General features: G+C 35.3%; 1 protein-coding gene across 5 annotated transcripts; it reads left to right on the top strand.

The window, feature by feature from the left end:
* On the top strand, window positions 213-6589 carry LOC107628694 (two-component response regulator-like APRR2). 5 transcript variants are annotated; one of them, XM_021120065.1, is made up of 12 exons: window positions 213-318; window positions 1103-1326; window positions 1680-1759; window positions 1873-1939; window positions 2522-2568; window positions 2811-2888; window positions 3088-3594; window positions 3976-4116; window positions 4411-4686; window positions 4899-4979; window positions 5063-5140; window positions 5967-6589. In XM_021120065.1, exons 2-12 carry the CDS (start codon window positions 1197-1199, stop codon window positions 6120-6122), a joined length of 1641 nt encoding a protein of 546 aa, XP_020975724.1. In that variant the 5' UTR covers window positions 213-318; window positions 1103-1196; the 3' UTR covers window positions 6123-6589. The 5 variants fall into 5 exon arrangements, with proteins under 5 accessions (XP_020975724.1, XP_016186772.1, XP_016186758.1 ...); XM_016331286.2 differs by lacking the exon at window positions 213-318 and adding an exon at window positions 337-495 and having other exon boundaries at window positions 4905-4979; XM_016331272.2 differs by lacking the exon at window positions 213-318 and adding an exon at window positions 337-495.

The raw sequence follows: 25288 nt of genomic DNA, 5'->3' as shown, positions 1-25288 counted from the left end.
GTTAAAGAATTAGAAAATTTTATTATTTTTAGTTAGTAGTTAATTAATAATGTTAAAAAACATAAACTAAAAATATATTGTTGAGTTATTAGGCTAAAAATATTAAGTTAAATCGTCTTTCAACTTTTCTCCGATTATAATTGCTTATTACGCTCCAAAGACAAGTCTTAATTTTGGTAGAATAATAACATTAATATGTAATGCTGGAATATTCACCACTGAAGTAAGTGGCAGAATGGTAGATTTATGAGAAAGGTTCTCAGTCATAGTTGCTGTGGTCCGTAACTTACATGATAGCAACTGTTCACAAAGTCACAGGCATCCTCTCTTATACTCTTCAATTCTCTTCCCTTTCCTCTACTTTCTTCTCTTCTCTCTCTCTCTCTCTCCCTCTCCCCTCTTAATAATAAGAGCAGAAAAAAGTAACACAAACTTTAGCTTTGGCGTTAGTTAATCTCAAGCATCAAATATTTAATATCCTTTATTTATGTCAAGGTAGTTATATATAAAATGGCTTCACAAAGAGCATTATTTATTTATTTATTTATTTTGTTTGTTTGTTTAGTTTAATGATTTTCCATTACTATTCTTAGGTGCATGCTAATTCACTTTATTTCGAAATGTTCATTTCCGGATAAGTTTAGATTATGGATTTTTTGTTTACTTTTGGATTAGAATAATAGTGCATGCATGTATCATGTATATTTATGTTTATGCCTAACCTTTTTTAGTTTGATCATCTTGTTTTTTTTTATTATTATTATTATTATTATCTTTCTGGGGTTCTATAAATTTTCTGGTGTTTCTACCTGAAAAGAAATGCTAGCTTTGTCGCATAGTTTTCTTCTACTATATCCGTTTTCTCATTATTCAACAATAATTTGAGTGTTTTTTATATTTTTATTTTTCTGTAAGATCTTAATCAATCACCATGGTCTTTGTCTTATTGCTGTTCTGTTGAAACTAGAAAGTGCCATCAACATATGAGATCTTTACACACTACAATATGTTCTTCATTATTATCTGCTATAAGCTTCATAATATGCAACGGTGTTTCTACTATAGTTCCTTGAACCAATTGATCAGTTAACTTAATTTGCAGAAGGAATTGGATTTGGATGGTGGTTAAGAAGTAATATTGATCTGTCATCACTTTCTTCTTCTGTGGGGTGCGGCGAAACGATGCCAAGCAAGCAATGGTTTGCACTGTCAATGATTTACAACAATGGAAGGATTTCCCAAAGGGACTCAAGGTTCTTCTCCTTGAAGGAGACGCCGCTTCCGCGGCCGAGATAAAACCAAAGCTTGAAGCCATGGACTATAATGGTAGCAACAGCTAGCCCTTTCTTTTGGGATCCCTTCTTTCTTATATTGTCTAGGCATGTCTAATACTAAATTCGTCATTATACATTAGATTCTTTTTTTGTTGCAAATATTCCCACTTTACCTTAATTAGATGGTTAAGGTTGGTCACCATTTCTAAGAAATCAAGAAACATGGCTTTATATAGTCCTAATATGGTTCCTTGGGAAACTTTGGTCTAAGATTTTAGATGCTCTGAAAAGAATATAAAATTTGATTGAATGCCTTCTTCTTCTTAAAATTTTTCATTTTGATAATTGAGCGAGCCCATTATGTTAAATTTTCTTAGTGACTAAGACTCGAAATTTTCTGTGCAGTTTCTGCTTTCTGCGACGAGAATGAAGCCTTATCAGCGATCTCAAGTAGATCCGAAAGCTTCCACATTGCCATAGTGGAGGTAACAAACTTTCATTTATCACAACAAATTATAAATCATAATCGTTGTAATTGTGAAGTTCAAATAGGAAAGGAACATAAGAGCGGGATGCTGTCTTTCAATTATTATTGCAGGTGAATATAAACAGCGGCCAAGGAGGTTTCAAATTTCTTGAGAATGCCAAGGATTTGCCAACCATTAGTAAGTAAAGAAACCAAAACCATTTTTTATGGCATAAGCACTCTGCTTTCAATGGCACTGACAAATGAATTAATTAGAAAAAATCAGTTCCAAAATAAGTAGAGAAAAATCATTGCGAATTTTCCTTTTCAGTTTTCACCATCACTTTATGCAGGTCTAGGGAAATCGGGAAAATTGTAAGCTTTTGATTTTTGTGATTGTTGCTTGGAGCTATTTCTCATATGGTGGAAAATTCATTTTCTCATTGAGCAGTGTCATAAAACCATTTCTCTAAAAAGTTTAATCTAACAAGAGGTCTTGCGCAAAAGCCTTGTCTAGGTTTGCGTGATTTTTTTTTTTTTTGCATAGACATTTTTTCTCTTTTTATTTGCTTTATTCTCAAATTCTTTCTTTTGCCGTCAACAAAAGACCGAACTTTAGACTTTTAGGTCATAAAAGCTCTGATACTATACCATAAAACGACTTCTCGCAAAAGTGATTTCACGACAAGAAGCTTCCACCAATTGATCAATGTCTACAATGGAACATGACATTGGAAGACTGTTAATTTTCTAACCAATGATATCAACATCTTTTGTGCAGTGACTTCAAACGATCATTGCCTGAGCACCATGATGAAATGCATAGCGGTAATATTTCGTTTAATATCCCTGATTATGCAAATATTTTTTTAGCAAAACAATTTTCTATTTCGTTGGTTTGCCACTATTTTTTGCATTGCCGTAATTCATGCTTTTGGTTATCTTTTATTAATTCTAGACCAAATTTGATCTTCTCCATTCAAATTAATGCTTCATAAAGTTAGCACATTTTCATGTCTGTTGTGCTTGTGTTGCTCAACTCTTGACTCTTCGCTCCACTCTTCTTTAAGCTCGGTGCAGTTGAGTTCCTTCACAAACCTCTCTCCGAGGAGAAGCTTCGAAATATATGGCAGCATGTGGTTCACAAGGTCTGTTAATATTTTGTAACACTACATTTCTTTCAGAGTAAATAGACAAAATACATGTCTAAGAGTTTGGAGTGGATAAAAATACGAATCTTGACGTATATTTTTGTCCACTTCAAATTCTTTCACATGTACTTTTGTTTTTGATTATTAGTATATAATATGAGCAAAGTGGTTTTTGATATGGTTGAAACTTGAGCAGGCATTCAATGCTAGTGCAAGTGTTATGTCCGAATCGCTAAAACCGGTCAAAGAATCTGTAGTATCCATGTTGCAGCTCCAAACAGACAATGAACAACAAGAAAGTACATATACTGATGATGATCCTGATCCTGGAAGCGATAAGTATCCGGCTCCATCGACCCCCCAATTGAATCAGGGATCGAGATTGATGGACGATGGCGATTGTCAAGAGCAGACTAATTGCTCAACAGAAAAGGAGAGTGGGGAACATGATGGAGAAGGAGAATCGAAATCCGTCGAAACTACATGTGGAAATTTGAATTTTGAAAGTAATAATACTAATGAACCAATGAACACTGAAAAGACTTTGGTCAAGAATTTAAGGGAAGATTCTAGAGATGGGAACCATGATAGTTCTGTTTATAAGCATACAAATGATAAGGTTCTTAGCAGCGATGATGGTAATACAAAGTCTTCAAATAAAGTGGATTCATGCACGTTAAAAGCTCATCGGAAGAAGATGAAAGTAAGCTAATCTATGACTGTTTGGTCTTATTCAAATAACGTGTTAGATACATGGATATTACACATTGCTCTGCGTTCATGAAGTTGTTAAAAGAAATTTTGTGATGCAAAAGTTTCATATTCTTAACCAATCTTTATCTGGTTGTGTTAAAATACTCTGTCATATTGTTGAAACTAAAGACAATGCGGCAGCTTAGATCCACAAACAAATTATAATCAAACTCAAACATAGCATGGTTCTCAAACTTTTGAAATGTAATTTCTAAAGTTACGTTGCTCTATCACTTATGAGTTTGAATAAATACTTGAGCAAAAGTGTATTTGTCGTTTATTATTGTTTCTGCCATTTAAAAACTGTTTTGATGCTTGTTTCTCGTCTCAGGTAGACTGGACACCCGAGCTGCACAAAAAATTTGTGAAAGCGGTGGAACAACTAGGCCTTGACCAGGCCATTCCATCTCGAATATTGGATCTAATGAAAGTGGAGGGATTGACAAGGCATAATGTTGCAAGCCATCTTCAGGTCTTGTGCTCATTCAAGTTTCAAGTTTTCTCTTCTTTTTCCCAAAACTGTATGCATGATGCAATGTCTTTGATGCGCTTGGATGAACATGTTGCATCATGCGCAAATGGTCAATCCTCCTAAACACCATCCTAATTACTGAATGGAGAAAGAGTTGATTAGCTTTTAAGATTCCAAGAAATTTGATTGTTTCTAAGTTTTCTTTCATGATTCTAATCTTATACCAAATTAAACCAAGTGCATCATCCATTGCGTATGACATAGTCAACAATTTTTTCCACCTTCTTTTAACAGAAATATAGAATGCATAAGAGACAAATATTGCCCAAGGAAGAAGGTAGGAAATGGCTGAATCAAAGGGATCAAATGCAAAGGAGCTATTGTCTTCAACAACGACCAATAATGGCGTTTCCACCACCGAATCATTCCAATCACACCCTTTCGCCAGCTCCTATATATCCCATGTGGAGGCAATCCGGCGGTCAAGCAGCAGCTATGCCGGTCTGGGGCCCTCCCGGTTATCCTCTGTGGCATCCTACAGAAAGCTGGCACTGGAAGCCGCTTCCCGGGGTAATAACAATGTTGCTTAGAATTCACGCTACCTTGTACTCTGGCTTCTGATGTAATTACACTCCATACTAATTAATTGTTATTAATTAGTGATTATTTAAATTTTATTTTTTAAAAAGTACAAATTAATGATTATTAATTGCAATTGTTTAAAGTTAGCTGGTTAGGAGTTGTTTACCTATATTTAACATGTTATATGTTATCTCTTGAAGTTGCAGATGCATGCGGATGCATGGGGCTGCCCGGTTCTGCCACCTCCTCAGGCTCCTCTTCCTTGCTTTTCCTACCCTTTGGTGAGTACAGTTCATCTTTTCTAGTTATTCAAATTGTTTACAGAGTGAAGAAAGGCTAATACGGTCGCTTTCGTCAAACGCAGAATGTCCCCGGCATGCACCATACTAGTGCTGTGGATTACAAGTCTATCATGCCACAGAGTTCCCTTGATCTTCATCTGGTAATACAAAAGTCTTTCTCTTTCTCGGTTTCTTTCTACTTGATCATAGTGAAAAATGGGAAGTCACAGTTTCTGAATTCTCGTTGGCCTAGACTTTAGTTGATGTACATGTTGTGATGAAACTCTCACTCTGCTTGAAACTCATTTAGGATTAATCTATTAGAAAAGGAAAAAGAAAAGTTGTGTGCTATACGCTTGATTGACAGAATGTGCAACACGGTTCATTAGTTTTTGGTACATTATATTCACGTTTAATACTAATCATGTATTTTACAACAATCGTAGTTAAATTTCGTTTATAATTGCCTATATAAATTACACAATTTTAATACATTGTAAAGAATTTTTATATAGTTGGCCTAACAATGACTACTTCATATCACATACTATACATCATTATTATATATATATATATATGATAAAATCGTATTCAATGATAATGTAAAAAAGTTAAATATGACATTATATGAAAATTAAATTCTTAACTAAATTGCTTGTAAAGTATGAATTTCCTAATGAAGCATGTATTTATTGCTGAATCACATGATTTTCCATCTCTTAATTAATCATTTCAAAATCGGATGGATCCTCTCAAAATTTTCTTCCAATTGATATTGTTAAAGGAAATTTTATACCATTCAACTTCTTACATATTTTTTTTTGTCCTACTTAAGAGAGTACATGGTAAGAAATTATACTTTACCACCACAATTGAGAGAAAAATAATTTAAGAGGAACCATTTCCCCTAAGATCCAACCATGAAATGCAAAGATGTCCAACTCTAACTCATAAAAATGCGTTTCCATGCATATACACGCGCCGCAGGCCGAGGAGGTTGTTGACAAGGTAGTGAAAGAAGCAATAAGCAAGCCATGGCTACCATTACCCTTAGGCCTCAAGCCTCCTTCCACAGATAGTGTGCTGGCCGAGCTTTCGCGAAAAGGCATATCGACCTTCCCTCCATGTAGCAAGGGGTCCTAATCCATGCTGCGCCATGTGACGGCGGCGGCTAGCCACTCTTAGCTGGAGCACTAATTCCTGATGCCGACCAACTCCACATGGATGGTCCATTTGTAATTAATTTTGGTTTTCTCAGCTATATTGGCTAGGAGTTGGACTTGATATGTAGTGGACTAGTGGTAAATGTGGGACTTGGGGACCATTTTGTTTGTTTTTTCTTCTTTTTTCCCCGCTAATTTTATCCCCATATCACACCACCCAAACCACTCTTGCTGAGGGCCTCTCCTATGCTACTACTGTTGAGTGTTTATGTCAGGCCATAATGTATATTATGTTGATGCACATGCAACAACAAAATAGACATTGTTCTTAATCTCTTAATCTTAGAGAGACATGATATTTGTACATCCAAAAGTAGGGTAGGGTGTCCGAGACACCTTATCGTCCAATAATCCAAAGATGAAAAATAAGTTTTATTAGGTGTTAAACAAAAAAGGGGGACCACATTGATCTTAGTAATGTTATCTTGAACATGTTTGTAGATATGTTTAGGTTTTAATGTATCTTGTCGGTTCATTATTATAAGAGACAATGCCCTAAATAGGTGTCTAAAAACATAAGATCGAACAACATTTTTGTACTGAATTTCAAAGATGGTGACTATGCAAGTTTATATGTTCAAACATATATTTCTCATGGAAAATTTTTGATATTTCAGGTAAACATAAAAGATAACATTACAGCTGCATTTTATTAGGTGAACGATGAACATGAACATATATAACAATTATTTATGTAAATCATTAATAATTTCAACAGAAAACAAGAGATTAGAAATAAATGCAAAGGGAAAAAATAATGTGCTTTTGTTTTAATGCAATGGAGGACACCCTATAAGAGCAAGTTGAATGGTTATGAAAGTGGCCACGTATGTGTTGATGCTTTAATCTTTGTACAAGAAATTGTGGTTGTAAATTGTAAATAATAGATGCTGACTCTCAAATTTTGTGAACGGGAATGTGGTGGGGCTGCATGGGTTGTGAAATATGAATGTGCTTACTTTGTTGGGAGCATCAAGTCTCAAGTCTACTACTACCCATGAAAGGGATAGGTAGGATGAGTTGGTACGTATTAATTTGGGTCCTTTGGTTCTTTATAATTTTACCAAATAAATAATTAAATTTTTATATATTTTTTAATTAGGTCATTAAATATTTTAATTTTTAATTAGCTCTCTATTAATAATAGACATTGAAAAAAGACGTTTACAAGTTTTGAATTTATTATTGAAAAATGTATACACCAAAATCAACTACTAAAATCAGCTACCAATGTATTTGTGTATAAATACATGTGTAGTTTAATTTATTTTCATAATATATTTGTATCCAGTATGTATTTTATACTAGTGACAGATTTTGGTTGCTGATTTTGGTGTACACTTAGCATAACCCTTTATTATTATACCCATTTCTTTCACTTTATATAACCTTATATTCCCTTGAAGGCTTGAACCTAATTCCCTTCACCTTTTTCCGTCTCTCATCTTCTATTTGCTTCTGAAATTTTGTTAACATACATGGATCCAAGCCAACTCTTTTCACAAGTTTCGAGTTCAAGAAGTTTCAATAAAAAAAGATATCTATATTTTTGTGGGGAGGCAAATGTTCTATCTTTTTCGACAGTAATAACAAATTAAACAACTCCTCAAATACTCAAACAAAAAAATAAGTAAAAAAAAAAATATAAGTGATTAATGATTAGATATGTATCTGTATTTCTGTTGGAAGTTGGAAGTTGATAAGGGGAGATAATGATATGGGAATGTGGCATTGAAGGAGCTAGTAGTGTCTGACTGATGAAGGGAAACTTAGCATTTGTTATTGGTGGTGGCTGGCACCAACATCAGAGAAGAGAGTTGCATTGGATCTCAACAAACTTGATGATGAGTTCCTCTCACCACTAATACTACTAGCAGTCGTCTTAGCCACTTTGTTCCTCTCCCAATATTCATCACCATCTTCGTTGTTGGTGTTGCCACCACCAAATCTCTTCTACTTCAACAACCGAGATCCCGTACCACTTGTTCTCTGTCTCACTGTCTGAACAACCAACCGAACCACCTACCAATCTATCCAAACCCACCGTCCCAAGATCCATAAAGAGAAGAATGAGTGGTTGAGTTGAGTTCTACCCATGACACACTACGAAATAGAAATGAGAGAAGGAGGGAAGGATTTTTTGCACTAGGAGTGTTAGGGCGGCAACTTTTATGATTTGTAGTCATTAAGTAACTATTAATAATGTTTTTCATGGTGTGAAATTTCATCCAATAGCAAAAAATTACTCACTTTTCTTTTACTGATTACAATTTAATATAAATGCTAGCCCCTAGACTTTTTCTTTTTTGCACTATGAGAAAGACTAAGAAAAAGGGAGAGGGTTATTTTGTCATTTTAAAAAGAGAGATAATTACGTTTATGGATTTACTAATTACTCGTGGTATCTTTAATTTGAGAACAGAATATTTTTTTAATCTAAATATTTTTGTCATGATAGGAACTTAATTAAAAATTAAAATAATTTAAGAATTAAAAGAAAAAATATAGAAATATAATTATAAATTGATAAAATTATAAAGACTAATAAAATAATTAAATTTTATTTTTATTCATTATGATTATGATTTATGATTATATTTCAATTGTGAAAATATTTTATATACTCATTCTTTTAATAAGGAAAAAAATATTATCTATTTGTCATTTAATGAAAGTTACATCTGTTGAAATGTTCTAAATTACAAATTTTTTGAGAGCGAGGAAAAGAGTGATTGAAACAGTAGAGATGAAAGAATGACGGAGAGAAACAGAACTTTGCATTGAATGAAAAATCTCAAATCATACAACAATCAACTTCCTATTTATAGCCTAACTATCTAACATAATATAAAAACTGTAAACTAACCAAATTAACTAAACAGAAGCAAAACAAGAAATCAATGGCATTTGTCAACACTAATAATATAAATTAACTTCTTTTAAGTTAGTTACAGAATGCTTCTAATTTTATAGACTTTATATACATAATGTATACTTCAACAACCCCTTTAGGCTAGATGTGTACAAACTATATATTCCTAACTTACCATATAACACTTAAAAAGATCCTCAGGTCAGGGACTTGTTGAACAAATCTTTAATCTGCTCTCTGGATGGAATTGGTAGCAATTTCAGTGACCTATCTTACACATTCTCTCTCACTTTGTGGTAGTTAATCTCAATATATTTCGTTCTTTCATGAAATACAGGGTTGCCGGCTATATAGCGAACTGATTGGTTATCATAGAACAAGGTCGTAGGTTGTTAGAGTTTGATGCCAAAGCTGTACAAAATATAAGTGAGCCAGATTCTCTCACAGGTTGTCAATGCCATCACTCTGTACTCAAGATGAGTGCACGGGTGTTTGTTGTTTTTAGCTCTTTCATGATATCAGCGAATTTCCAAAGAAAAAAGTAATATCTAGAGACTGAGCATCGTGTATCTAGGCAGGTGTCCAAATCTGAATATGAAAATCTGTTGAGAGTGAAGTCACACTAAGTGCCAAACAACAACCCTTTAATTTTGATGGTGCTTGTGCTTCAAGTACCTGAGTATGTGTAAGGTTGCCTTAAAGTGTTCGTTTTTTACACGGTCTAAGAATGACTTAGCATGCTAGCAACAAAGCTTATAGCTGGTTTTGTATTGGTGAGATAAGCTAATCATTCGATAAGTCTTCAATGTGGTTTGAATTCTCCAAGGGTGTTCCTGAAGATTTTGACAATTAAATATAGTAATTTATGGGGGTGCTTGCTGGCTTAATTAGCATGGTCTATACTCTTTTAATAGGTCAAGGTGGTATAGAGCTATGCCTTTTCTATTTTGTGCCAATTATATACCTAAAAGAGTTTGAGTTCTTCCAAATGTTTAAGTCTAGGTAAGGTTAAGTACGATTTTGATCCCTAAGGTTTAGGCCAGAAATTTTATTCATCCTTAACCTTTTTCACATTCAAATTCATTCTTAAGGTTTAACTTAGTTTTAAAATATCTTTTTTATTTAAATATTAAAATTTTAGACTAAATTACCCCTAATAAAAAATTATAAAATAATAAAAAAAAACATAAGTGAAAGAGAGTGTTTGAAGTTGAGAGAGAGAAAGAACCACAAGAAAGAAGATGTAAAAGTTTCTTAAAATAAAAGAAAATTGAATTTGAAATGAGTACGATGGGAGAGCTAAATTTTTTTTGACTTTAAATAACGCAAATAAAAAAAAATCTACATCCATTAGTCTAAATACTCTAAAGAACTTTTAAAGTTGTTTAATGTGAAAAATGCGTAGAGATATATCCCTCTTCTATATGTCATTATTAGAAAACCAGATACCAAGATAAGTGTAGGTATTTGAGGATTTCAATTTAATTAGATAAACTCTTAGAATTGTAAAAATATTGTCAGATGTCTATGAAGGAAACTACCAATCTTGGGGTTTTAGTAAGAGAAAGGTTTATTGGGTCAGAAATAATAGAATAAACGAATGTAAACTTTTGGCGGAGATAGAATTGATCGAAAGAGTATAAGTGGTACTTATTGTTTCTTTGGAAGGTGTCTCATTAATGAACCGAGTAACAAACAATATATAACAGCCCTATCAATTCTTGAGGTTGAGTACTGTTGCAAACAAGTTCTCTAGATAAAAAATTAGCTGAAAGATTATCAATTAGGGTACTCTAAAATTGCTATCCTTTGTGATAATACTAGTGTTATATGCATTGCAAAAAATTTTGTGCATTATTATAGAAAAAAATAAAAAGAAGTTAAGTATTATCATTTTAGAGATCACGTTTAAAAAGGGAACATAGAACTCAAATTTATTAAAACTGAACTTCAGTTTATTGATATCTTTACAAGTCTCTTGCTTAAAATGGATTTGAGCTTTTTAAATCTCTTATGAAGATAAAAATTTATTAGGACATATATTTCTTTGTTATATCATTATATGCTTCCTAAAAACGCTAGAAACTAATACGAGAAGATTTTATACCTGAAATAAACTTGTGGTCAAGTGAGTTGAGAGCTTTGAACTTGAATTGATCTATGAGTATGTTTTTATCTAAGTTATTAATCTTTTTCAATATACTTAAAATCCACATGTGATATAAGTATTCTTCATTGTTTTGACCCATTCATTTATTATTTCTCATCAGTTATGTTTTTAGTGAACGATTAAGGTTTTAGAATCTTAAAATTTATGGCTGAGGACAGAGATCATTTATTTCTAGGGTTGAATGAGTCATTGTTGGCTCACCTATCTCTCATCCTTTCACTTTTATATAAGGCTTGTTGTGTTTCATTCTATTTCACTCATTTCTTCAAGTCTCAATATTTGATGAAAATCGTTTCCACCATGACTATCTGAGCTGAATTTTGTGTCTGTCTTTTAAAAATGAATATATTTCTCCTAATATACTCTACTATGAAAATACCACAGAGTGATTATGTTTTTCTAAAAATGAGCTTTCGCTTGTCACGTTTTTTTTTTTTTGAATTAAAACGTGCTCAACACAGTATAGTAGAGCAATTAGAGTCTAGGACATAAGTAAAAATCAAGTAAAAAAACATGACTAACAACTCCAATTGATATCATCCTTCGTCATCTTCGTTCTTGCCATCAACAACGCAAGGGGGCACTACCAAGCCACTCGTCAGAGAACATGAAGGACTTGTTGATTATTTCCACAACTCTTGAGCCATGATTATTGAAGACACGATCATTCCTTTCTAGCAAGATTGCCCAAATGACAGTAAAGAATCCAACTAACCACCTCTTTTTCTCAAGCTTTCTCTGTGTCGCATGCTGCCAACTCTCAAAGTGGTGCTTCAGTGTACCTGGTATGGTCCATGACCTTCCCCACGCGCTCCACACCTGCCACGTAATCTCGCACCCAACAAACAGATGAAAAGCGAACTCCACAACCTTATTGTCACGTTTTCTTCATTTAAACAAAGATCACCTAATGGGGATCCTTGACTTAATTTATAAGAAGCTCTCATCATAGGAATTAAGAGAGATTTTGACAATCATATCTCCATAGGATTAGTTTTCTACACTTCTTTCAATAGCTCTTTGATGCTCCTTGCCTATATCAAGTCAATTCAAACCCTTGGAGAAGAAAGAAAAAACAATATTTGTGGACAAAGCGCTGCAGCTTTTTATTTTATTATATATTTTACCCTTAGATTACTCATTTCTTATTCCATCTTAGAAGAAATTTTTGTTTTTCAAATTGTAATCTATGTATTTTTAACTCACATCTTTAGACCAAATAAGATTCTTATAATTTTGAGTTTTGTTTGTAAATTAGTTGTATCATTTTAGTACAATCTCAAAGAACTTCGAAAGGATTTGTCAACTCAGTTATAGAAATTCAAAACATCTTTTTTGCTGCTTCACCTAGTGAATCTTCAAAGTTCATACCTTCGATCATTCGGTGATCCCTAATCCTAAAAAAGATTAAGGAAATAATATCAAATGTTCTTAGGTCAAGTTATAATTTGATCTACATCTTGCCTAAGAACATCAAGAGAATATCTAAGGTTCTTACTTGGTAGTAGAGTATCCAACTGAGTCATTTCTTAGCCTAAAAAGTCTTGAGGCAATAATATCTAAGGTTCTTAGATTAGTGGGGTATTCAATTTGAGTTTTTCATGAGAAGAATAGTTGAATATCTAAGGTTCTTAGTTAGTAGGGTATCTAACTGAGCCAATTGTAGTTTGGAAATTGCTTGAGAAAATAATATCGAAGGTTCTTAGGTTGTGCTTCTCGATGAGATCCTTTGAGACTGAATGCTTTGAGTTGGGTTCCTTTCAAAAGATAGATTAGAAAATACTAAAATTAACCTTAAAACTAGCAGCCCCTTATCCAAACTAGTATCGTGGTGCAATTTAAATAAAAATCATAACTTGGGAAGGCTCTCTGCAAATAATTAAGGTTCTGAAAATTAGACTAAAAACTGGCTAATCAGGTTGGGACCTGTTTGACTATGAGGCACAAATGGTAAGCTAAAATCATTTGTTTAAGAACCGTCCTTGAATCGCTAATCGGTTGGACCGAATAAAAAAGCAAGAATTTTTTTTAATTTTCTTTTTTTATGACTTTTGTGTGGGTTACGGGTGTACATGGGTTGGGTGAAGCCGGGTTTGTCTTGATCCGAACCTGGTGCACGAAATTGTGATCATCAATAGCGCCAACAACTCGGTACGCACAATTGTAATCTTAACTCTTTATCACAACTCCGCACAACTAACCAGCAAGTACACTGGGTCGTCCAAGTAATAAACCTTACGTGAGTAAGGGTCGATCCCACGGAGACTGTCGGCTTGAAGCAAGCTATGGTCATCTTGTAAATCTCAGTCAGGCGGATTCAAATGGTTATGGAGAATTTGATAATTAAAAGATGAATAAAACATAAAATAAAGATAGAGATACTTATGTAATTCATTGGTGAGAATTTCAGATAAGCGTATGAAGATGCTTTGTTCCTTCTGAACCTCTGCTTTCCTATTGCCTTCTTCCAATCATTCATACTCCTTTCCATGGCAAGCTGTATGTTGGGCATCACCGTTGTCAATGGCTACATCCCGTCCTCTCAGTGAAAATGTTCCAAATGTGCTGTCACCGCACGGCTAATCATCTGTCGGTTCTCGATCATGTTGGACTAGGATCCATTTCCTTTTGCGTCTGTCACTACACCCAACACTTGCGAGTTTGAAGCTCGTCACAGTCATCCCTTCCTAGATCCTACTCAGAATACCATAGATAAGGTTTAGACTTTCCGGATCTCAAGAATGACCGCCAATGTTTCTAGCCTATACCACGAAGGTTCTAATCTTAGATTAGAAACCCAAGAGATACACATTCAAGCTTGTTTGCATTGTAGAACGGAAGTGGTTGTCAGGCACGTGTTCATAGGTGAGAATGATGATGAGTGTCACAGATCATCACATTCATCAAGTTGAAGAACGAATGAATATCTTGGAATAAGAATAAGATTGAATTGAATAAAAAAATAATAGTACTTTGCATTAATTCATGAGGAACAGTAGAGCTCCACACCTTAATCTATGGTGTGTAGAAACTCTACCGTTGAAAATATATAAGAACAAAAGGTCTAGGCATGGCCAAATGGTCAGCCTCCCAAAGCGTGAACATACAAGTTCCAAGATGAAAAGTATGATCCAGTGTGTAAAATACAATAGCAAAAGGTCCTATTTGTAGAAAACTAGTAACCTAGGGTTTATAGAAATGAGTAAATGATGCAGAATCCACTTCCGGGCCCACTTGGTGTGTGCTTGGGCTGAGTATTGAAGCTTTCACATGTAGAGGCTTTTCTTGGAGTTAAACGCCAGCTTTTGTGCCAGTTTGGGCGTTTAACTCCAGCTTTTATGCCAGTTTTGGCGTTTTAACGCCAGAATTTTTATGCTGACTTAGAACGCCAGTTTGGGCCATCAAATCTTGGGCAAAGTATGGACTATTATATATTGCTGGAAATCCCAGGATGTCTACTTTCCAACTCAATTGAGAGCACGCCAATTGGGCTTCTGTAGCTCCAGAAAATCCACTTCGAGTGCAGGGAAGTCAGAATCCAACAGCATCTGCAGTCCTTTTTCAGCCTCTGAATCATATTTTTGCTCAGGTCCCTCAATTTCAGCCAGAAAATACCTGAAATTACAGAAAAACACACAAACTCATAGTAAAGTCCAGAAATGTGAATTTTATTTAAAAACTAATAAAAACTAACTAAAATATACTAAAAATATATTAAAAATAATGCCAAAAAGCGTATAAATTATCCGCTCATCAGAACCCGACCCTAAATAATGACTGAGTCTATTTTTGAGACCTTTATCCGTTCCTAGACCTAATGAAATCACACTACTTTCATGTCACATTAAAACCGGGTGTAGACCAGTGAAATCCGGTTCTTCATAAACTTTATGTCAAAAAATTATGATGTACTTATTTATAAAGAAGAAAAAAATACTTGTTATTGAGAAGTTGATATTCATATTTGAACTTGAATTTGTCTATAAATTTTGATTTCATTCTTCTTTGATCTATTTTCTAATTCAACAAGTGTGATTAAAAATAAAATAATAAGCTTATAATTAATATAACATAATATTAAATTAATTTAAAACATATATACCTATTTTAGTTCCCTTAAGGTGCACATAGAGTTGGATGAAGTCGGCTTCACTTGACCCCAACCCGATCCTAAATAAAAGATCGGATCTATTTTTGAGATTCTTATCTGACCCTAGACCCAATAAATCACATCAAATTAGTACGTAAAGTGTTTGGATCCATGTGTCTCTAACGAGATATTCAAATTGATAACAAAAAATATTTTTTCTTTATATATAACTAGTAGAATAACCCATGCAAAGTAAGGATAGAAATTGGATGGGTGGACTAATATGTGTTAAATCAAATATTATAACTTTCTAGCCTGTATATGTATGATCACAAGATGAATAGGGTCGTAACAATACAAATAAAAAAGTAAAAATAAAGATATTTTGTGAGAGAGACTATTTAAGAGCTATGCAGTGTATGAGAGTGACTATTTACGAGCTAGTGTTCATATAAAAGATGTATCATTAAATAATTATACAATACATTTGTAGCTTTACTAACAAATTATCCATTTACAAACTATGAAAGATTTTCCTATAAACGGCATTGAGTGTGTGATTCTTTGGTATGCTAGGGCTGTCTCCTAATAATATCTTAATATGTTTTACTATTAGTTATTCTTGATAAAGCAACATATAATTGATATATAACTATAGGTCTCGGTAGATAAAGATTGATGAGCGGATAATTTATATTCTTTTTGACATTGTTTTTACATGGTTTTTAGTATGTTTTAGTTACTTTTTATTATATTTTTATTAGTTTTTATTCAAAAATCACATTTTTGGACTTTACTATGAGTTTGTGTATTTTTCTGTGATTTCAGATATTTTCTGGCTGAAATTGACGGACCTAAGCAAAAATCTAATTCAGGGGCTAAAAAAGGACTGCAGATGCTGTTGGATTCTGACCTCCTTGCATTCGAAATGAATTTTATTGAGCTACAAAAACTCAATTGGTGCGCTCTCAATTGCGTTGGAAAGTAGACATCCTGGGCTTTCCAGCAATATATAATAGTCCATACTTTGCCAGATTTGATGGCCCAAATTGGCGTTCAAAGTCAGCCTAAAACATCTTGGCGTAAAATGCCCAAACTGGCACCAAAGGTGGCGTTTAACTCCAGGAAAAGCCTAAGCACGAAAAAGCTTCAATGCTCAACCCAAGCACACACCAAGTGGTCCCCGGAAGTGGATTTCTGCACTATCTGCACTTAGTTACTTATTTTCTGTAAACCCTAGTTACTAGTCTAGTATATAAACTACTTTTAGAGATTTATTTTGACATCTTTGGATCATTTTTGGTCTTTTGACCATCTTTGGAACTTGTATGTACACGTTTGGAGGCTGGCCTCACGGTCATGCCTAGACCTTTCACTTATGTATTTTCTACGGCGGAGTTTTTACACCCCATAAAAATCCAATTCTCATTACAATTGATAAGGATAACTGGGATAGGACCTCCAGTTCTCATACCTTGCCAAAAGCTTATTTTTCAGTTATTTATTTATTTTTATTGCTTTGAAAATATACCTGTGCACATTGCCCAAACTCCAAATTTCTCAAAACCCAAAATTTACAGTCTCCATAACCAATAATAAAAACATACCTCCCTGCAATTCCTTGAGAAGACGATCCGAGGTTTGAATACTCGGTTATCAATTTCAAAGGGGTTTGTTACTTGTGACAACCAAAACGTTTGTACGAAGGGATTTCTGTCGGTTTAGAGACTATATCTACAACGCGACTGTTTTTATGACATTCTTTACTGGAAAAAATCCTAACGTCAAAATGGCGCCGTTGCCGGGGAATTGCAAACGTGTGCCTTATTATTGGTTATTGTAAATATTTTATTTTTGCTTGTTTTTATTTTTGTTTTTTTTCTTAAGTTAAGAGGTTATTTGTTTTAATTTAGTTATTAAAAAAATTTTTTTTTTTCAAAATTTGTTCTTAGTGTTCATCTTGATCTTCAAGTTGTTCTTCACATTCATCTTGACCTTCAAGCTGTTCTTAATTGTTTTCTTCGTTTTGATCTAAAAAATTTGAAATTTGGTATCATTTTATTGTTTTTCTCTTTCTTCATTAAATTCAAAAATATTTTTAATTAATTTTTTTCGAAAAAAAATTTCAGATTTTTATTTTTAAAATTTTTTATCTTATCTTATCTTATTTGATGGGAGGAGCCACAAGGATTTGATCAACCCTCATGGCAACAACCACCTCCAGTGAACTATCAACAACCACCACCATATGCCTATGAACCCTTTCCTCAACACAACTTTGAACTACCACACTCACAAGTCAACTACCACCATTCACCTCCATATGACCCTAACCCTCAACTACCATACCAACCACCTTATGAGCCATATGAACCATATATAGAACCACCCCAATTCCAATCCAATCACTCCCAACCACCACCACTTTCTTTTGTAGCATGTCCAAGTCCAGCAACCCGAGAAGAAGAGGATCGCCTAAGAGAAACAGTAATTAAATTTCAGGCAACCGTTCAACAACTGGGGCAAGTATTAATTCAATGGGCTTCTAGACGCTTAAATACACAAGGATCAGCCACAGCCCCATGTGGACAGTCTAGTGAAGAGCATAGCATGAAGGAGACACTAGAGGCTCCAGTGGACAAGACAGAGAATGAATTCGTACTAGAAAAAGTAGAAGAAGCTGTCATTGTTCAAGAAGAAGAAGAAGTGGTTGAAGACTTAGGAGATGCAGAACCTCCATGGGAAAATCCAGTCATAGAACCCCCTTCCAAGACGTTTGAAATTGATGCTAAGGAGGGTGTACAACCTCCAAGGCATATCACAGTTGAAGACTTGGAAGAGGTTGATCAAGAGATGGAGATTCAAGAAGAAGAAGCACAACCTCCCATGCCCTTGGAAAATAGTGAAGAGGAGATTAAATTGGAAGAAAGCTACCAAGAGGAAGAGGTTGAAATTGAAGAAGTTTGCAAAGAGGTGGTAATTATCAGAGAAGAGCACAAGGGAGTGGAACTTGCAATTTCATTAAAAATGCCTCCCCCTAAGTTGCCATCATCCTTCACAACATTCAAGTGGGTAAAATTCATATCCCATAACTTTCTAATCCCACTTGAATATGGGCTACTGGAGACGGATGGTCAACTTAGAGCTCTTTGTGATATTAAGAGTAAGAGGAAGATGGCCAGTGGTAAGCATTGTCCTGCAAGGTTCATTATGGTTGGAAGCTTTAAGTTTAAACGCAAAGGTTGGTGTAGAGCTCAACTGAATGGGTCTAGGAAGCTGTTTGGTCGCTGCAGTGAAAATTCAGATCACATTTCACCCGGCTAGAAAAATGCAGATCGAGATAAAAACGGGTGTAAAAATAAAGTTTGGGATCCTGGAATCTGTTCTGGCAATTGTCACCCCGGGAGCCTAAGAATCTGTTTGAAGCTTCTTAAGGGCTTTACATGCTTAGTTTGGGACCCCGGAGGTTACTGGAAGTACAAACATTGGTGGAGATTCCTGGATGAATACAAGCATAAGCCACCATAACAGGAAGCTCACCAAATGTCCAACTTAAGGACTTTAACTAAAAGTGCTAGGTGGGAGACAACCCACCATGGTATGATCGTTCTTTTTCATTTTTATTTAGTTTTATTTGTTTTTGAAATTTTATTTTATTTTATATTGAACCTGGAGTTTTGCATCACATTCATATTAACACTGCATTCTGCATCTTTTCAGATAAAAAAAAAAAGCGAGCACGCGACGCGATCCCATCAGCGACGCGTCCGCGTCGCAAGGAGATGAGAGAATAATAAATTGAACAGAAAGTTACGCAGGAGCAGCGCTGGAGGCGTGCCAATGACACAAATCACCCCACGCGACCGCGTCATATGGGAATAATGGCCCACGAGACCGCGTCACCCACGCGGCCGCGTGACCGGAAATCGGCGTAAAAAGGGTGCAAGGCCGAAAGTTGTGCTGGAGTTGGGCTGGACTCGTGCTGGCAGCCCAAGCCCTCCCACGCGAACGCGTGCCCCACGCGTCCGTGTCATATTGAAAATAAGGCCACTCACGCGATTGCATGCCCCACGCGACCGCGTCACCCTGGATTTTGGCAATACTGAGTTTTGAACAGAGAGTTGTGCAACCGCGAGGCTGCACTCGCGCCACTAGCACAAATCAAGTCACGCGATCGCGTGCCCCACGCATCCGCGTCACCTAACCTTATTGCGCACCACGCGACCGTGTCACCCACACGACCGCGTCGCCAGCATCACACAACCTATCCAGATTAGTGCCAATTTTCTTATCTTTTCTCTTCTAATCCTAATTTCTTCCTTCTCTCTCCTTTCTCACTTTATTTTTCTACTTCTCATTCTTTTTCACTTTCATTTTATTTTATTTAATTGCATACTCTCATTCATTGCATATTTTTATTTTCTCTAAATTTATTATTGGTGTTCAAATGTTCTTATTCAACTGTTACATCTTTTCTGGTATTTTCTTGGTGCTTCATGACTTGTTTTATTCTGATTGGGTAATATTATTTAAATCAATGCTAATTTTTATAATACTGATATTCCTTTTGCATTGACATGAACTCACATTGTCTTTCATTACCCACTCTCTTCCCCATTGTTACAAATTTTGCACCACTGGCATGCCATGGCTTCTATTGTTTTCTCACTTACATGTTGAAGCTTCCATGTAAATGAGACCCTTATCATTTGGCATCAACCCATACTTCTTTTATTTTCTTATCTCTATTTCTGGGTTACTCTTCTTCTCTTTTTCTTTCAGGATGGCCACCCGGAAGGGAACCGGAAGACGTTTACATGGGGAGATAGACAAGTCCATCTGCACAATCCTTAGAGAAAAGCAACAGTTGAAACAACCCATCCACCTGCAAATCTCAGCATGCACCGAGGACGGTGCAATCTTTAAGTGTGGGGAGGTCGATACCGATCTCCGTGGGTTAGTACTTTCTTTTCAACACCAATAATCTTATTTTCTTTATTTGTTCATTGTTGCATCTACATATTTGATTGCATATTTATTTGATTTTATGCATTTAGTTACTACTTGGTTAAAATAATAAATCTCTTTTTAAGATCATATTTTTTAAAAAAAAAAATTTCACTAATTTAAATAAAAAATTAAAATTTTTTTTTATGTGTTAAATTTGTTTGAAGTTGTATTTGGAACATGATTTTTGAGTCAAAGAACACACAACCTGTGAGACTTTGAGCTTATTTACATGGTTACATTATTTAACCATAAATATTTTATTCCTGTGTGTTCCCTTCTCTATAATTGTAATCTATATTTTGTTCCAACCTATATCTCCTTTATTTAGTGTATTTACATGTTTGCATATGATTGAGGCCATTATTTGATTTTAGCTCACTTATCCCAAATAAGCCTACCCTTTAAATCACCCTTGTCAGCCACTTTGAGCCTTTTAACCCCCTCTTGTTCTGTATTTTACCACATCACTAGCCTTAAAGCAGAAAAACAATTAAATATCCCAATTGAATATTTGGTTAGCTTAAGATAGTGTGTTAATTAAGTATGGGAAAACTGTAGGAACATGGGTTAATAAAGGAAAAGTATAATGTTTCTAATTTATTTGAATATCAGGAATTTGGGAACCTACTCATGAAAAAACCAAAATAGAAAAATAATAGAAAATCCATGTGCATTGATAAGTTATTTTTGTTTCTCTAAAAAAAAAAAAAAAAAATAAAAATAAATAAATAAAAAAAAGAGAAAAAAGAGAAAAATCCAAAAATACTCAATAAATAAGTAAATAAGGGGACAAAATTATCCCAATATTAAGTTTAATAAAAGGTCAATGCACATGTGATAAAAATTAAAGAAAAATTTGGTACATGAGTATGGAAATTATACAAAAGTGAGAATTATGGGTAGCTAAGCATGAATTTAAAAGTATATAGAGTATATGTATATTAGGTGAGAGCTTAGGTTAATTGAAGATTCATATTATAGCTCACTTGGCCATACATATATCCTTACCTTTACCTCAGCCCCATTACAACCTTGAAAAGACCTCATGATGTTTGCATTGGTACATTAAATATTTGTTGATTGGTTAGATGAAGAACAAAGTTTAGAAAGCATGATTAGAGAAGAGTAGAGTGAATTACCCTATACACTTGAGAGTTAGAGTGATATACACTACCAGTAAGGGTTCAGTGCTAAATTCTATGTTCCCTGCTTTCATGAGCTATCTTCTTACAAGTTTGCTTGTGCCTTATTTTGTATAATTTAAATTAGTGAAATCTGATTTATATTTGTCTTGGAGAATTTATTTATTTTTAACCAAGTAGGTAGAAATATTTTGCATGTAGTTGCATTCATAGGTTGCATTTCATACCATTCCTCTTCATCTTTATAGTTTCTCTTGAGCTTAGCATGAGGACATGCTAGTGTTTAAGTGTGGGGAGGTTGATAAACCACTATTTCATGGTTTATCTTGTGCTCAATTGAGTGGATTTTATCAACTCTTTACCCACTTATTCATAATATTTGCATGGTTTTATGTTGCCTTCCTAATTATGTGCTTTGATTGAAAACATGCTTCTTTGATCTTATATTTGCTTATTATTAATCCTCTCTTATTACCATTAGATGCCTTGATATGTGTGTTAAGTGTTTTCAGATATTATAAGGCAGGGATGGCTTGGAGGATGGGAAGAAAGCATGCAAAAGTGGAAGGAATGCAAGAAGTTGGAGAAATTGCTAAGCTGTCCAGCCTGACCTCTCTGCACTCAAACGGCTATAACTTTAACTACAGTGGTCCAAACGACGCGGTTTCAGTTGCGTTGGAAAGCTAACGTCCGGGGCTTCGATTTAATATATAATATGTTATAGTTTCCCTGAAGCTAGGCGACGCGACCGCGTGATCCATGCGGCCGCATTGCAATGACGGAAATCCAGCGTGGCAAAATTCGAAACCAGCGAATTCTGGACCGTTTCTGATCCAGTTTGTGGCCCAGAAAAGATAGATTAGAGGCTATAAAGTGGGAGACTGCATCCATTCATAGGAAGGCTTTCACAATTCACAATTTTAGGAGTAGATGTAGTTTTTAGAGAGAGAGATTCTCTCCTCTCTCTTAGGATTAGGATTTAGGATTTCTCTTAGTTTTAGGAGTGACTCTCAATCCCAGGTTCAACGTTCTTTTACTTTATATTTATCTCTTACGTTCAGATACTTTAATGCTTATATTAGTTATGTTGCCTATTTGGCTTATGCTACATTTACAATCTCCATAACCAATAATAAGAACATACCTCCCTGCAATTCCTTGAGAAGACGACCCGAGGTTTGAATACTCGGTTATCAATTTCAAAGGGGTTTGTTACTTGTGACAACCAAAACGTTTGTACGAAGGGATTTCTGTCGGTTTAGAGACTATATCTACAACGCGACTGTTTTTATGACATTCTTTACTGGCAAAAAACCTTAACGTCAATGGCGCCGTTGCCGGGGAGTTGCAAATGTGTGCCTTATTATTGGTTATTGTAAATATTTTATTTTTGCTTGTTTATTTGTTTTTATTTTTATTTTTGCTTTTTTTTAAGTTAAGAGGTTATTGGTTTTTATTTTTAAAATTTTTATCTTATCTTATCTTATTTCAAAAATCAAATTTCAAAACTCAAATTTCAAATTTCAAAATTTCAAATTTCAAATTTCAAAATTTAATTCAAAATTTAAATAACCTTTTAATTTAAATTTATTTTTATTTTCATTTTTAATTTTTATTTACTACTATGAACTCTCACCCCTTTGGCTATGAGTCTGGTTACAATAATGTTGCAGGAAGAAGAAATTACAATGAGAACAGGCATCAAGGTTGGAACAATCAAAGATGGGAGGAGCCACAAGGATTTGATGAACCCTCATGGCAACAACCACCTCCAGTAAACTATCAACAACCACCACCATATGCCTATGAACCCTTTCCTCAACATGACTTTGGACCACCATACTCACAAGCCCCATTCCACCATTCACCTCCATATGACCCTAACCCACATCCACCATACCAACCACCTTATGAACCAAATGAACCATACATAGATCCACCCCAAACCTCCATGGAGAAAGCACTTGCCGATTTAAACTCTACTATACAAGCTCTCTTCACCCAAATCAGACCACCAAATACCTTCAACAATCAACCCTCAAGCTCTAGTGCACTTCCTTGTCAACCATGCCTCCTTCCACGGTGTTTGATGTTGATGTTGAGAAGAGCGTACAACCTCCAAGGCAGATCATGGTTGAAGATTTTGTAGAGGTTGATCAAGAGGTAGAAGATGTCAAAGAAGAGCACAAGGGAGTGGAGCTTGAAATTACCTAGCCAAAGTTGTTGGAAACCCCTCCCCCTAAGTTGCTATCATCCTTCACAACATTCAAGTGGGTAAAATTCATATCCCATAGCTTTCTAATCCCACTTGAATATGGGCTACTGGAGACGGATGGTCAACTTAGAGCTCTTTGTGGCATTAAGAGTAAGAGGAAGATGGCCAGTGGTAAAAATTATCCTGCAAGGTTCATCATGGTTGGAAGCTTTAAGTTTAAATGCAAAGGTTGGTGTAAAGCTCAACTGAATGGGTCTAGGAAGTTGTTTGGCCGCTTACGTGAGAATTTAGACTGCTTGCCACCCGGATGGAACAATATTGCTCAACCAAAAGACGGGTGCAAAAGCAAGATTTGGGACCCCGGAATCCATTCTGGCAATCAACACTCTTGGGGCCTTGTCACTTGCTTTAACTTACTTGAAGGCTTTCTGCGCCAAGTTTGGGACCCCGGAGGTTACTGGAAGTACAAACATTGGTGGAGATTCCTGGATGAATACAAGCATAAGCCACCATAACAGGAAGCTCACCAAATGTCCAACTTAAGGACTTTAACTAAAAGTACTAGGTGGGAGACAACCCACCATGGTATGATCGTTCTTTTTCATTTTTATTTAGTTTTATTTGTTTTTGAAATTTTATTTTATTTTATATTGAACCTGGAGTTTTGCATCACATTCATATTAACACTGCATTCTGCATCTTTTCAGATAAAAAAAAAAAAAGTGAGCACGCGACGCGATCGCATCAGCGACGCGTCCGTGTCGCAAGGAGATGAGAGAATAATAAATTGAACAGAAAGTTACGCAGGAGCAGCGCTGGAGGCGTGCCAATGGCACAAATCACCCCACGCAACCGTGTCATATGGGAATAATGGCCTCCCACGCAACCACGTCACCCACGCAGCCGCGTGACCGGAAATCGGCGTAAAAAGGGTGCATGGCCGAAAGTTGTGCTGGAGTTGGGCTGGACTCATACTGGCAGCTCAAGCCCTCCCACGCGAACGCGTGCCCCACGCGTCCGCGTCATATTGGAAATAAGGCCACTCACGCGATCGCATGCCCCACGCGACCGCGTCACCCTGGATTTTGGCAATACTGAGTTTTGAACAGAGAGTTGTGCGACCGCGAGGCTGCACTCGCGCCACTAGCACAAATCAAGTCACGCGATCGTGTGCCCCACGCATCCGCGTCACCTAACCTTATTGCGCACCACGCGACCGCGTCACCCACGCGACCGCGTCGCCAGCATCGCACAACCTATCCAGATTAGTGCCAATTTTCTTATCTTTTCTCTTCTAATCCTAATTTCTTCCTTCTCTCTCCTTTCTCACTTTCTTTTTCTACTTCTCATTCTTTTTCACTTTTATTTTATTTTATTTAATTGCATACTCTCATTCATTGCATATTTTTATTTTTTCTTAATTTATTATTGGTGTTCAAATATTCTTATTCAACTGTTACATCTTTTCTGGTATTTTCTTGGTGCTTCATGACTTGTTTTATTCTGATTGGGTAATATTATTTAAATCAATGCTAATTTTTATAATACTGATATTCCTTTTGCATTGACATGAACTCACATTGTCTT

The sequence above is a fragment of the Arachis ipaensis genome, chromosome B01 (assembly GCF_000816755.2).
Source record: "Arachis ipaensis cultivar K30076 chromosome B01, Araip1.1, whole genome shotgun sequence".
In the NCBI taxonomy this organism is placed as follows: domain Eukaryota; kingdom Viridiplantae; phylum Streptophyta; class Magnoliopsida; order Fabales; family Fabaceae; genus Arachis; species Arachis ipaensis.
This window is presented reverse-complemented; position numbering and strand designations above follow the sequence as displayed.